Here is a 14,894-nt window from a genome sequence, read left to right as displayed (position 1 = left end):
CAGCACTTGGGGACTGCTGTTTGAAAGAATACTCAAGAGTCACAAAGCATTGGTATAGCTTTGCATTTTAATCATTTACAACATAAATATGCCAGAAGCAATTTAAAAATAGTGTAGAAAAATATAACCGCTTGATTACTAGAGCCAATATGACTCAGGCTTTTAAGAATGGAAACAGTCATCTCTAGTTTTCATGAGATACCATTTTGTTTGCTTATCTACTTCAGATAGTCTCTACAAACTCTTCAGAAATCACATAAATGGTAGTATATACTTTTTGGTCCCTAGCTCTTTATTTCATTAAAGAATGAAGTCCAGGTAAGTAGATATATTTCCATATGGATCCATAGATACCAAGCCAATATTAATACAGTTGACAGCCATGCACAGATTTACACACATCTGTCACCACAAAATAGAGCGTTTTATGATGATAGGAGGTGGAGTAATTTTCTGGCAAACAAAAGAAGGAGCTGCAAATCTGAAAATGTCTCTCTCGTTCTGAGGCTTGTTTATTAATAGACATATAGCCAGGTGGTTCCCAGTAAATTGTGCCACATGGACCCATTACCATTGCTCAGATATATTTCCACAAACATATGTCTTATGGGCCTTTGAAGTGCTCTTTGGGAGTAAAGAACGGTAGGAAGGAGTGTTAAGCCACCAGGAAGGCTCTGACTCTAAGAAACTGCAGTGAAGAGGGGCAGACACCAGCACGTGTAGATATATTGCAACCATGTCAGCAGTTCCTTCAGAGAAAGCCAAGAAAGACCTGTGATACCCGCACCGGGGCCTCGCTCCATGTCTGTAAATCCTTCCAGACCACTTTGTCTCTGAGGCCGTGTTCCACTCTGGGTGGTTTCAGAACCGCGTGCTCAAACAGAGTGCTTGAGGTGAGCCAGGGTGATTCCTACAGCCTATGACAGAGTGCACGCTCCCCACCCTTCTCTGTATCCTGGGAATTATCCTCACCCTCCAGAATAATGGGACTTAATCTGCATGACCTCACTACCAACCCAAACACCTAAGCCCAGGCCTCATGCTATTTTGGTGGCCTCTGCCTGTTTGTTTTGGTTTGTTTTGGTTTTTGGTTAGTTTGCTTTTTTTTACTTTGGTCATTGTTGGGTGTTTTACATTTATATCCCCCCAAATAATCTTTTTTTGGGGGGGGGGTGGTCCGGTCGTGGGGCCTGAACTCTGGGCCTGGGAGCTGTCCCTCAGCTCTTCAGCTCAAGGCTAGTGCTCTACCCCTTGAACCACAGTGCCACTTCTGGCGTTTTTCTTTTTGTTTTTGTGGTGCTGAGGAATCGAACCCAGGGCCTCAGGCATGCAAGGCAAGCGCTCTATCACTAAGCCACCTTCCCAGCCCCCAAATAATCTTTTACTACCGAAATTGCAACCAATAAAGCAGAAATAGCATGGGGCATACCAACTCAGAGATGAGGGAGATATAAAGCCCATTTCACATGTCCTTCCTGAGCGGTATGGCAAGTGGCATAATTTATCCTGTGCATTCTCGAAAAGGGTAGGGAAGGAAGGGCGAAGAATACTAAGGGACGGAGAAAGGGACATGTGTCAGTGTGTACATAATACGCAAAACTCTGGATAGAGCCATAGATTGAATTTACCCATGTACAAATCCATATAGAATATAGAATACTGCATCACTCCCTGTACGTTAGACAACCTTAAAACAGAGATTTGACATCAGGAACGCTAAAAGTTTCTCCCAGCTTGCCAGCACATATCATCTCCATCTTTCCAGAGCCCTAATATGATCACGTCTTGAGTTATTCTGAAGTGAGTCACTCCAAGTGTGGAAAGATGAGAGAAGAAAGCTAAATAAAGTGTTCTTCCCACTGAAAGTCTTTATTTTGCATAATGCTTTTTTTTTATTCCCATAGTCACGATAAGTTTCTATCTCTTTAGGCATCCTAATTGATCCACTGTATCTCCTAAGTCATTTGGTAAAAATCAGTTCTGAGTGGCCACCATCAAAGCACTTGGTGACTCCTCAGGCCTATTTACAGCTAGCATGCATAACTATTTACACTGAACTTTTCAAGAAAATGTTTGAAAGATTAAGGGAAGCAGTCCCTTACTGAACAAACATCATGTTGACTCCTGACCTATTATTCTTTATAGTTCCTACAAGTTAAATCCATGACCTAAATGACAGTTAGGTGCTAGTTAAATATACCCAAATGGAAAACACCAATCATGATTGCTTTTGGCAAGATTTGCATTCCACTCCACCTCTAAGCCATAGGAATGTTAAGTGTTATCCTGGATGAGTTCCTCAGGCTGGTAATTATGTTGCCCACTTGTAATTCCAGCACCCAGGAAGCTGAAGCAGAAGGACTCAGGATCAAGGCCAACCTAGACCATGCATAGTGAGTTAGAAGCCAAGCTGAGCACAAAACAATACATAAATACTAAATTCTAAACTCAAAACAGTGGCAACAAAAATGAATAGATTATATTAGGCTTTTCTCCTCTTCCCATTCCCTCAAACCATGCTACTATACTCTTAGCGCTCCTATCAGACTCCTCCTAGCTGTCCCTGCAGACTTTTTCCTGTTGAACCCCTCAAACCACACCCTGTCTTGCATCATCTAATGTGTCTCATGTCCAAGTCTTACCTGCTAGTTTTCCCTATGATCCTGGATCCTACGCTTGAGGCAGGCGGGGTGTGGGGAAAGAGGCTGTGGAAAGGAGATCACAGACACACATGTGTACTAGAGAAACACCTTCATCTCTGTAGAATATTAACCTTGTCTACACTGGCTTCCAGAAAGAACTAAAAAAGGAACAAAACTGGTCTTTTTTGGTTTTTTTGGTACTCTTCTGGCACTGACCCAGTGTCTAGGCTATGCTATCACCAGAGAGATTAAAAACCACTCAAGTCAGTCAGATACGGTCATACGCCTGTAATTCAGGCAACTCTGGAGGCTGGGTCAAGAGCATCACTTGAGTCAGAGAGTTGAAGACCAGCCTGAGCAAGGCAACTTACCTCTTTCTCAAAATAAAAATAAAATCACTAGGTCTGGTCATCTCAGAAGTCATTTCTTGCACACACACACACACACACACACACACACACAGATCTCTCTTCCCCATCCCCTCTGTCTGCCCACGCCCCTCACTTTTTCCTTGGCCAACAGATCTAGGATGGCTCTCGAAACACAGAGCTCCCAGAGGTCTGAGCACACCTTAGATGCGCTCTGCTCTTATAGAGGCCAACTTGAGTGACTCTCGTTTCCCCCTCACACAGGGTGGAGAACATGTCCATGCGGCTGGAGGAAGTCAACGAGCGCGAACACTCCATGAAGGCTTCGCTCCAGACCGTGGACATCCGGCTGGCGCAGCTTGAGGACCTCATCGGGCGTATGGCCACAGCCCTGGAGCGCCTGACGGGTCTGGAGCGAGCGGAGTCCAACAAAATCCGCTCGAGGACCTCCTCAGACTGCACCGATGCGGCCTACATCGTCCGCCAGAGCAGCTTCAACAGCCAGGAGGGAAACACCTTCAAGCTCCAAGAAAGTATAGACCCTGCAGGTGAGGAGACCATATCCCCAACTTCTCCAACTTTAATGCCCCGTATGCGAAGCCATTCTTTCTATTCAGTCAATATGAAAGACAAAGGTGGTCTAGACAAGTTGGAAAGTATCTTTAAAGAAAGGTCCCTGAGCCTACATCGGGCCACTAGTTCCCATTCAGTAGCAAAAGAATCTAAAACTCCTACAGCCCCTGCAAACACCTTGGCCATTGTTCCAGATTCCAGAAGACCATCGTCGTGCATAGACATCTACGTGTCTGCCATGGACGAGCTCCACTGTGACACAGACCCTCTGGACAGTTCCATGAACATCCTCGGGCTGGGTGAGCCGAGCTTTTCCGTTCCAGCACCTTCCACAGCCCCTTCAAGCAGTGCTTATGCCACCCTGGCACCCACAGACAGACCACCGAGCCGGAGCATCGATTTCGAAGACATCACCTCCATAGACACTAGATCTTTCTCTTCAGATTACACCCACCTTCCAGAATGCCAAAACCCCTGGGACTCGGAGCCCCCAACAGGTCCCACCATTGAGCGCTCCAAGAGTAGCCGCTACTTGGCCACCACGCCCTTTCTTCTAGAAGAGGCCCCCATGGTGAAGTCTCACAGCTTTATGTTTTCCCCTTCAAGGAGTTATTATGCCAGCTTTGGGGTGCCCATGAAGACAGCAGAATACACAAGCATTACGGACTGTATCGACACCCGGTGCGTCCATGCCCCGCAAGCGATCGCCGACAGGGCCACCTTCTCCGGAGGAGGTCTGGGAGACAAAGTGGAGGACTTAACATGCTGTCATCCCGAGCGAGAAGCAGAACTGAGTCACCCTAGCTCTGACAGTGAAGAGCAGGAGGCTCGAGGCCGAAGGGCTGCCCTGGCTGTGGCCTCCCAGGAGGGTGACATTTCCGACAGAACCCTGGCCAACAACATCACAGTTCCCAAGATAGAGCGAGCCAACAGCTACTCAGCAGAGGAGCCAAGCGCGCCATATGCACACACCAGGAAGAGCTTCTCCATCAGTGACAAGCTCGACAGGCAACGGAACACAGCAAGCCTACGAAATCCCTTCCAGAGGAGTAAGTCCTCAAAGCCCGAGATCCGAGGGGACAGCCTGTCCATGAAGAGACTGTCCAGAACATCAGCTTTCCACAGCTTCGAAAGCAAGCACAACTAAATCTTCTTACTGTGTGTTGCAGGAGGCTCAAGAAGCTAGCCCGAAAATTCTTCCCCAAATGTCACCTCTCGCCCCCCCCCAAGACCTTCACCCCCACCCACCCACCCATCCTGCTTGAATCATTTCACTTTATTCTTAACTGAACAAAACAAAGCAATGCATTGGGGAGATGTTCCCACCAAGGTGACTTCTGGGCCTCAGACCCAGTGCCAAACACAAGGGGAGTTAAAGCATGTTCACACCTGTTGGGTAGGGAGGGGAAGATAGGGGAGTAGCAAAGGTAGAGGTGAAGGTGTATTGCCAGTTACTACAGAAAAACCATGAGCTCCAGGGGGTTCAAACACTCACCATGCCAGGAGGCATCTTATGATTATGATGATTTTTTTTTTCTTTTACTCATTATCAAGAGTTGAGAATACAGGGCTGAATTGCAAAATAAAATAAAATAGCCAGCATACAAAATGAGATATTCTAAACTTCAATTCTGTTTTCTTTTCGCATTGGCTCCATCACTGGTGACTGATGAAGAGCATCCTTTTTATTCAGTATAAACCGGCAGCAAAGCAGTTCTACCTAACGCCTCACATGCTTCTCAGGCCAACACTTCTGTAATTGGTCATTATAAAGAAAAAAACAAGGTAACAGTCAAAGTTCACCTGTCTCTCCTCTATTCACTTCTGGTGCCACAACTGTTTGATCTTTTTCTTTTTTTTTTTTGTGAAAAAAATAAGGGAACAGAAATGCCTTTTTTTTTTTTTTTTTTTTGGTCTTGCAATCAAAATGAATGAAGTGTTGATGTGAAAAAACAAAGTCATGTGATTTATTCTAGACAACTCCAGTAGAGTCAAGCAAGCTCAGGATGAATGTAATTAAATAATTTTATATTTTTAAATTTATTTTCTATCTCACCCGTCCACAGTGAATTCCCTCATGCATAGATAATATTGAACTTAAAATGCTAAGTGGGTAAAATGAACCTAAAACTGCCATGTGAGATAGTGTCATATTCTCACCATTCATTATGTGTGTGATGCTGCTCTCTGACCTTCACCATTTGCATGATTCCACCGTGTCCTCAGCACCTTCAATGAGTAACTGCCAATTGCTCGTCACATGTCATTTTGTATATGACACATGGTTGAGTGTGGATATTTTCATACCTAGAGTTTTGCCATCTAAGCTGAGCGCAGCATAAATTTAAATTGGAGTTTTTCAAGGGCTGGTATCTTTTCTATGGAAATGTTCCAAAGCACTTTTTAAGGAAGTTTCAAAACCATAAATAACCTTAGAAATGACTTGGAGTTTGGTATCAACCCAAAGCCATCCGTGGCAGGCATACCATGAATATTTTTTCTTATGTACAGAGCTATTAAAAAAGAGATACACTAGATCAAAATAGAAAGCAAATAAAGCATATAAAGAGTTCTATAGTATATGCTGCTTACATTCATGTACATTTACACAGAGACACATGTTTATATGTAGTATATAAACAGACATAGAGAGCTTTCTTAAGAGGCTTGGACTTTTTTACCACCTGGAGGTATTTTTAATATCCACTGAAAAAGTTGATTATATCTATTAGACCAACTATTGCAATTACGATTTTTTTTAATCTGTCACCTTAACTTCTCCTTCTACCAAATGAGTTGCTTAAATGATTTCACCACCCGCCTGTGTCTGGCCCCTTTTTGTCTGAAGGAACTCAAGTGTAATGACACCCATGGTATGCTGGTTCTTCCTACACAAAACTATTACCCACTTACAATCGAAATACACATGCCATTCTAAACCAGTTAGCATTATAGATTTAAATTAGAATAAACACATCTTAGCCAGGAGCTGGTGGTTCATGCCTATAATCCTAGCTACTCAGGAGGCTGAGATCTGAGGATCGTGGTTCGAAGCCAGCCCAGGCAGAAAAGTCCATGAGACTCTTATCTCCAATGAACTACTTAGAAGAAGCCAGAAGTGGCACTGTGGCTCAAGTGGTAGAGTGCTAGCCTTGAGAATAAAGACACCCAAGGACAGTGCCAAGGCCCTGAGTTCAAACCCCAGGACCAGCAAAAAAGGGAAAAAGAAAAAGTAGAAGAGAAAAAAGTGAAAGGGGGGGGGGGGGAATCTTGATCACAAACTCTTTAGGTTCTCATTTTTGGGTCATTGAAATTTTTAAAGGAATAAAAGACTTCTTTAAGAAAAATGATTTCATGTTTCCAGTCTAAGGTACTACCTGGCTCTTTAGTTGTAGTTGTAGACGCCAAGTAATGTCTCATTTTGTAAAAATCAATAAAATGGATTGAAAAACCTCTAGCTTTTAAATTATTTTTTAAGGAACAACCTTTTCAATATAGGAAGAATGATAAGATCATGTAAAGATTCCTTCTTTGCTCCTTGGTATTTACATGAGTTAGTAACACCCAAGCCCTTCATTTACAATTGCTCAAGAAATAGCTCCACTTTACTGACCCCACATTGATGATTCTCCTCTCGATAGACACATGATCAATCTGAGAATAAATCATCTTTCAACTTCCTTGAGGCATGAGTCCGTGTGAGGATCTGATGAAAACTCTGCACATATACATGACATTGTAGTATAACTGTAAAGGGTTCGTGATCCTCTCATTCCATATTGATTGACAATAAGGGAATCATCTTCAGCCGTAATCAGTATGGTTGTAGCAGGTACCTTACATCATCAGACCATTTCTCTGTGATTCTCAGGAAGGCCACGTCTCAGCACCAGATTTGAACCAAGGTCAGGCTATTTTTGTTCTTTAGTCTAGATGTGGTTAGTCCAATGCCCTTTGGTCCTAAAGTTTGGATGAATTGTAAGTAGGGAGGTCAACTCAAAGCCAAAGGCTTCCTAAGAGTGTCTATAGAGGAACCCAAGAAGGAGCTAGAAACCATTATTCTTTAGCCATAGAGCAGGACATCAAGCAGCTCTAGGGACGTGTTGGAACAGACTGCAAAGGAGGGAAAGGAAGAGAAAAGAACCCCACCTAGGAAACTGATCTTGTGGCTACCTGGCTCAGTGATTGTGCATGACAATTAAATGATCACACATTGGATGCCGTGTGTGAAATACACAAGCCAAATTAAAATGACATTAGACACAAACTGTGTGACTCTCACAAGCCATCTCTTCCCTGTGCACATGTGTGGATGTTCTTTTTCAACCCCATCTCCCCTCCCCTGCCATTTCTGGGTTCTCTGCACACCATCGTGACATTGATTCTGTGGCCTTGTACAGTCAGCTCATGCTGAGCTCCTGTGTTCCTCGAGGTTCCCCAATCGAGGGGACGTTCATGACCCGCCTCTGTGAATTAAGCAGTTTAGAGCAGCAAGCTATCGAGGACCATAAATATAGAGCTCGAGAAGTAAGAGCTTCAGTCTAATCATCTGCTTTCGGAGGTGCCAATTTTTATATACTAATATATGTAATGATTTGTTCCAAGTTGCTTGTTCCTTTGAGTCAAAAAAGAAAAAGGAAATTAAGGATGTGTTAGGAGAACGACCATAGCAGTTTCCTGATTAACCCATAGACTTTATAGTTAGAGACACCCCAACCCCCTCTTGACGGCTTTGGATGGAGAGCTGTAATGCTAGAGTACAATTGTCATGGCTAATTTGTGTACTTCTGCAAGCCAAACTGTGTATCAACAGCACTTTATGGACTGGAATTTTTTAATCTATGCTTATAGGATCAGGCTATTGTTCAGCACTTTGAAAGCCCCTCCCCTTTTACATATATATGTCTATATATATGTAAGAATAATGCAGTGGGAGAAATGTATTCTTAAAAACACAAAATGTGTTTCTTCTGAATGTTGCAAATGTATTCTAAAACATGGTTCCTATAGATATTATGGTAGATAACTGGATAGTACTTGTTTTCCTCTTTCAGAGGCCGTTCAATCTAGTCACCTTGAATGTTTGGGCTGTTTGATTTCCTTAAAGATAATAACTATTATCCAGTCATCCATCATGCTATATCTGTAGACTATACTATACAGTATGTTGGGCAATGCTGTATTATAGAACACATGTAAACATATATGTAACCTTGTGTTTAACCCAGCAATAGTTGTAGCATGTGATCGTATTAATGAACGTTACAGGATGGCTTTATAATCATTTCTAAATCTGTAACATTCAATAAAGAAGCACATGTTGCAAGAATTCATTATGTTCTCAATTCCATGTTATTTAGCATCCTCGTGAAGGGGGCATTTTTGTTCCTGATTGGCTTTCTGTTTTTTGACCATTTCTTCAGACCACTGTAAAATATTTCTGTGAGCCTCTGTATGTCCTTTCAAAGTCCTGCCAGCTCTGATAGGCACATTGTGGTTGTGTGAAAGATGAACTGGCATGTTATGCCAAAGACTGTATGACAGACGAACTTAAAAGTCACATTTTTAAACTCCAGTTGAATTAGCTGTTTGTTTACAACTGCTGCCCCAATGTGGAAGCAGTGTACAGTATCTTATAAATATGTTCATTCAGTAACACTCTGCTGTTTCTTGATAAAGTGATGCTAGTGTGTAGGTGGTTATATACTTGGCCTAGATATTGCATTATATAATTCACTATCCTTTACCAATAACAATGTGACTGAAATGAAGTGGTCTCTCTCCAAACCCAGTCTTAATTTTGTGTTCACAAAATTGCATGAACTGCCTTCTGCATTTCTTTTCTGACTTTTCTGAAGCACTTAACTTTTTGCTATTGCCTGCTGTGATGTTTAAACCGGTAAGGAACTCATTCAAATTGTTGAGCTTCTTACACTGGAGATAATGTTCCGTTTTTAAAAATTAAAAACAGATAACCAAGGGGATTTTTTCCCATCTTTTTTTAAAGCTCTGAACAAATAGTGTGAAATATAGCATCCATACACAAGCTGCATAGCTTCGGGACTCAGGCAGAGCAAGCCAGTGGGACTTTGAATTCCCAAGACCTAGGTGTTAGGGCCTCTGTGATACAAGAAAGACACATTTATGATTCTTTGGGGCTGCTGGGTGCAAAGTTGCTAAACCTCAGATGCAAATGAACAGTCTCTTTGAGATGGGGCAGACCACCAGAAGTGAGTGGCCTCGAAATACACCATGTAATCTCTCTCCCCATCTTATAGCTTTCTTACCTTGTTGGTAAGCCTGGCCTAGAGAGGGGAGGTAATGATTGGGTATCTGATGGAGTACCCGATGTCTCCGAAGAACGTTTTCTTTAAAATTACCCACCCCATTCTTAGAAGCCATTCAACATCTGGAAAGAAGCAGCTAGTGCCTTTCGAGCCTTGTAAATGACCCAAACAAATGGGGGTAACTTTTTTCTTCAGCCTGCTTTGACCTAAGCTTTCTTTTCCTTTGACAAATTGCCATTCTGTGTCAGATTGAACTCAATCCAAGAAGATACTGGTTCTGGTTTCAATGAAACAGGATTGTTTCCTTGCTAACATGAAATTTATTTCAGAGGATATTGGTGTTGCTTTTGCTCTGATGATTTCCTTGCACTTAGCACTAGTAATAACACAGTGCGACAATTTCTATATGTTGTCCAAGAGCAGGCTTATGTGGCCCCATGATCCGCATGCCAATAAACAAAACCACTGAGGTTAATATTTTTTTTTCTTAACATTCTAGAATAAATGGCCACCCAGAGCATGCAGCCCAGCGCATATTTTTGCACAGTGTTTGGGTGCTGGAATGTGAAAAAGACATGCATCTTTCTAGAGTCTATAGGTTTTATGTGGAGCATTTGCCAGCCATGACCCTAGCCTTCTTTAGGAGAGACACCTTGCTCAGGACTATCAAATGTCGAGGGGAGTTCAGCTTCCTCAGGCCTGAGGGACGTAGCCTTCTTCATCCCCTTCACTTCTTTTCCTGGTCCAACACAAGCTCCTTTTTTTGTGAGATCTACAGACCCTCACTTCCATTACCTCAATACCCATGGACCCAGACAACTTAGAGGAAATAGCAAATACTCGGGGGAATAAAAAGCCACACATTCAGACTGTAACCCAGGCTGAGCCTTCACTTTAACTTAGCTTTCTTCTAACTCCACTCCATGCTTCCGACTTGGCTGGCGTTTGCTGCTGGCTCATCTAATCCTTTGCCTAGCTGAATTGCACAAGAGTCCCTCACCTCTCCACCAGCTTCGCACACATCAGACCCAGTCTATGCAATCTCAATCTAGGGACCTGATTTAGGACACCATGATGGGAATGGGCCTGGTGGAAGACAACAGAAGCAGGATGCGGAGGGCATGAGAAAATATGCATCCCGCTACAAAGACCTTCAAATCCAGGTCTTCAAACCCTGTGCTAGCTGCAAATGTACATCTGCTGGTAGAATTCCCATAGACAATCGTTTAGAGCCTCCACTTCAGAGCAACAGATGAGTGTCTGGATTCTGACAGTGAACATTTGATGTGTGAAATCAAATACACTGAGAACTAAGAGCTGGGAAAAGGACTTCACCCATTTGGGATTACTCTGGTTCTGCTGAATGATACATGCATGTATATACTTGTTAGCCACCTCATTCTGGACCCAAACATAGGATTGTTGTGAGACTCAGAGGAAGGTACGGTAGCATTGTATGAAGACTTACCTACTTCTTGTCACCAAACCATCTGACCTGAGTTTATATTGCTGCTACTGTTATATAAAACAGCCCAAGCAGTATACTATACTCATAGCCATTTCATAAGATAACACATAAACTCTCTTGTTTGTCTAACCATAGTTTATAATGAGGGGAAATATCTCAGCTACCATTTTTTAATGAATTCCTATAAATATAATTTTGAATTTGGGTGTGCTAACTATATATAGATCTTTTCTTTCTTTGCATATGGATAGACAGCAGTTTGCATATCTCTTGACACTATGAATATATATGTATATACATATATGTGTATATATATATTTCTTAGAGGAAGTGTCCTTTTTTAAAAGTCTATTACTGGAATCACAATGCACTTTGAGCTTGTTTGTTTAGATATATAATTTGAAGCAGAAGTTGGTAGATACCATGGGAAATTTTTTTTCTGAAATTTCTGTAACCAATGTTTTGCAATAAAAAAATCTCAGTAGTTTAAAATATGACTTGGCCTTGTGCACTTATTTGTCTTCATATGATCTTCACCATCCTAAGATGTCCACCCTGTTAAGAATTTTGGAACTTCCTAGAAATGATTGCGTAGGGCCCCATAAAATTATTTATTTTAGCTGGGCACCGGTGGCTCACACCTGTAATCTTAGTTACTCAGGAGGCTGAGATCTGAAGATCAGGGTTTGAAGCCAGCCTGGGCAGAAAAGTCCCCATAAGACTCTTATCTCCAATTAACCCTTCAAAAACCGGAATTGGTACTGTGGCTCGAGTGTAGAATGCCTTGAGCACAAAGAGAGTCAGAGACAGCACCCAGGCCCTGAGTTTAAGCCCCACAACTGACATAAGGGGGAAAAAAAGTATTGATTTTTGGTCAATCAGACATTACCAACTATTTGCCTATGAATCAAATCTAATTAGCAGAAAATGGGCATGGTGGCCTAGAACAATGTGTTCATCCTTTCAAATATTTAAAAAGTAATTGATTTCTTACATCAATTGTAAACTTATGACATCTCTTGAAATATCGGAAGATTTAATCATCTGAAGTGTGGTTTTCCTTTGGAAGGAAGATACATTCCCCAAACATTTCACAGTCCCTACCACTTCTTACTGTCTCTTGCCTCTGCTTTCCCTCTCTCAGGGACTGCAAGGTCCTATTTACACTGAAACCTGAGTGCCTCTTCCCCAATACCCCCATACTGAAAGATATAAAGAGGTAGCAGCAGCTCTAGAATTTGTAAGTAGGAAAGACTCAGACTATCAACTTTTTGGATGAAAGAGAGATGGGACATAGTGAGACTCTGTGTCCAAAACAAACAGAAACAAGCAAACAAAACCTGTAGGCATGTTTCACAATTCTGCCTCCTATATTATTTGGAATTGAAGTATTTATAGGGATAGGGCTCATTGCTGATTCTTCCTAGTTAGAGCTACAACCAGGGTTGTAAAAGCAGTCCAATGAAAAGGACAATGAAAACATCTCTAGTCTGTACTCTGTGATGGTGGTGGTAGTGTGTGAGTGTGTGTGTGTGTGTGTGTGTGTGTGTGTGTGTGTGTGTGTGTGTGTGTGTGTGTGTGTGTGTGTGTGTGATCTTGGGGCTTGAATGGGATCTGGGCATTGTCCCTGAGTTTGTTTTTTCTCAAAGCTAGTATTCTACCACTTGAGGCACAGCTCCACTTCTGGTTTTTTGGTGATTAATTGATGATAAGAGTTTCTTGGATTTTCCTGCCTGGGATGGCTTCAATCCACAATTCTGAGATCTCACTCTCCTGAGAATTACAGGTATGAGCCACCAGTAACTAGCTAATTATTTCTTTTTTACCCTACCTGATCAGTGGTTATTTATTTAGCCTTTGCCTACATAGTCTGTACATTACTTTCTTACCATTTAAATCATTTCCTCAAGCTATTGTCCTTCAACATATTATTGAAATAAACTCACGGTCATCCCAAACAGTCATCACTTGACTCATAACCTTTTGCTCCAATATTCTCTGTGTCCAGTATTAAAAAGTCATATTGTAGTAAGTGTATTAATTTTCCATGTCTTCCTTGAAAAGCCCTATAAACAAGGTGATTAAACAACAGAAATGTATTATTATTATCTCACAATTCTGGGGCCTAAAAGTCCAAGTTTAAACCATGTACTGGTGGCTCACACTGTAATCCTAGCTACTCAGGAGGCTGAGATTTGAGGACTGTGGCTTGAAGCCAGGCTGTGAGACTTATCTCCAATTAACCAATCTTCTCCCCCCCCCCAAAAAAAATCCAGAAGTAAAGCTATGGCCCAAGTGGTCAAGTGCTAGCCTTGAACAAAAGAGCTCAGGGACAGTGCCTAGGTCCTGAGTTCAAGCCCCACAACTGACCAAAAAACAAAAAGAAGAAGAAAGAAAAAAACAAAGGAAGATATTCAAGTTAAGGAGTCAGTAAGGTTCCTTCACTCTGAGGGAGAACTCATTCCATGATCTTGTTTTGCTTGTCATGTTTTCTGGTAGTTTTTGCCTTTCTTCCACGTGTAGAGACATCGCTTTGAGCTCTGCCCTCATGTCCATATGATATTCTGCAGATACACTGTCTCAAAATTTCTCTTTTGATGAAGACACAAATCAGATTAGATTTGGGGACCACCCACTCTAGTCTGAACTCACCATCACTAATTACATCTCCAATGACCATATTACCAAATAAGATGGCCTCATCTGAGGTACATAAGCTAGGATTTTGACAGATGCATTGGAAAAGGGACAAAATCAACCCATAACACTGAATCAATTTGTCAGGTAGATTTAAGGTATAGAAATAAAATTCAAGGTCAATTGGAAATACTATATTGCTGAGCAAGGCAAAAAAAGACAAATAACTGTACCACACTGTAGAGTCATTAAAATAGTATCTCTTCATATAATCACCTAAAAAGATATTACTGGTAACTTTTAAGTCTTTTTAGAGGGAAACATGAAGCCATGTTTATGATGTAATCCCAATTTTTGTAAAACCCCTGCCAGACATATAGATATGGATGTAATACATAGGAATAGTAAAAGAAACAAAATTGGAGACCAGGTGCTAATGTATGCAATCCTAGCTACTCAGGAGGCTGAGATCTGAGGATAGTGGTTCAAAGCCAGCCTGGGAAGACAACTCTGAAAGACTCTTATCTCCAACTAACCAACAAGAAGACAGAAATGGAGATATAGCTCAAATGGTAGGGTACCAACCTTGAACAACAAAGTTAAGTGACAGCAGAAGGCCCTGAGTTTAAGCCCAAGCACTGGTGCGTGTGTGTGTGCACATGCGCGCGCACACACACACACACACACACACACACACACACACACACACACACACACACACACACACACACAATGCAAAAATTGGAAGGATATTTCAAAAAGTAGCAAAAAGTATATGATACAACTTTGTTTTTTCAAAAAGTCAAATACTGTGTAATAGTAACCTAAAGTGTCCTGAGAGAAGATGTCATGAGACATCAGCCAGAAGGGTGATCTTTCCTTCTGTTGAGAAACCTCTTGCAAACATCATCTCAAGACT

The 14,894-nt window shown here is 41.8% G+C and overlaps 1 protein-coding gene across 18 annotated transcripts in view; it reads left to right on the top strand.

Moving 5' to 3' along the window:
• Trpm3 (transient receptor potential cation channel subfamily M member 3) overlaps positions 1 to 11,807 on the top strand; it is a 517,403-nt gene extending 505,596 nt beyond the window's left edge. For 16 of the 18 annotated variants that reach the window (XM_070035730.1, XM_070035729.1, XM_070035727.1 and 13 more), the window contains one exon: positions 3,275 to 11,807. In XM_070035730.1, coding sequence (XP_069891831.1) covers positions 3,275 to 4,730 — 1,456 coding nt within the window. In that variant the 3' untranslated portion in view covers positions 4,731 to 11,807. The remainder of the gene's footprint in view (positions 1 to 3,274) is intronic. The other 2 variants (XM_070035735.1, XM_070035731.1) reach the window with 2 other exon arrangements.
• Positions 11,808 to 14,894: the final 3,087 nt, after the last annotated feature.

The sequence above is a fragment of the Dipodomys merriami genome, unplaced genomic scaffold, assembly GCF_024711535.1.
Source record: "Dipodomys merriami isolate MVZ:Mamm:240054 unplaced genomic scaffold, mDipMer1.0.p SCAF_26, whole genome shotgun sequence".
In the NCBI taxonomy this organism is placed as follows: domain Eukaryota; kingdom Metazoa; phylum Chordata; class Mammalia; order Rodentia; family Heteromyidae; genus Dipodomys; species Dipodomys merriami.
The sequence above is the reverse complement of the archived record's forward strand: the minus strand, read 5'-3'. Positions and strand labels throughout refer to the sequence as shown.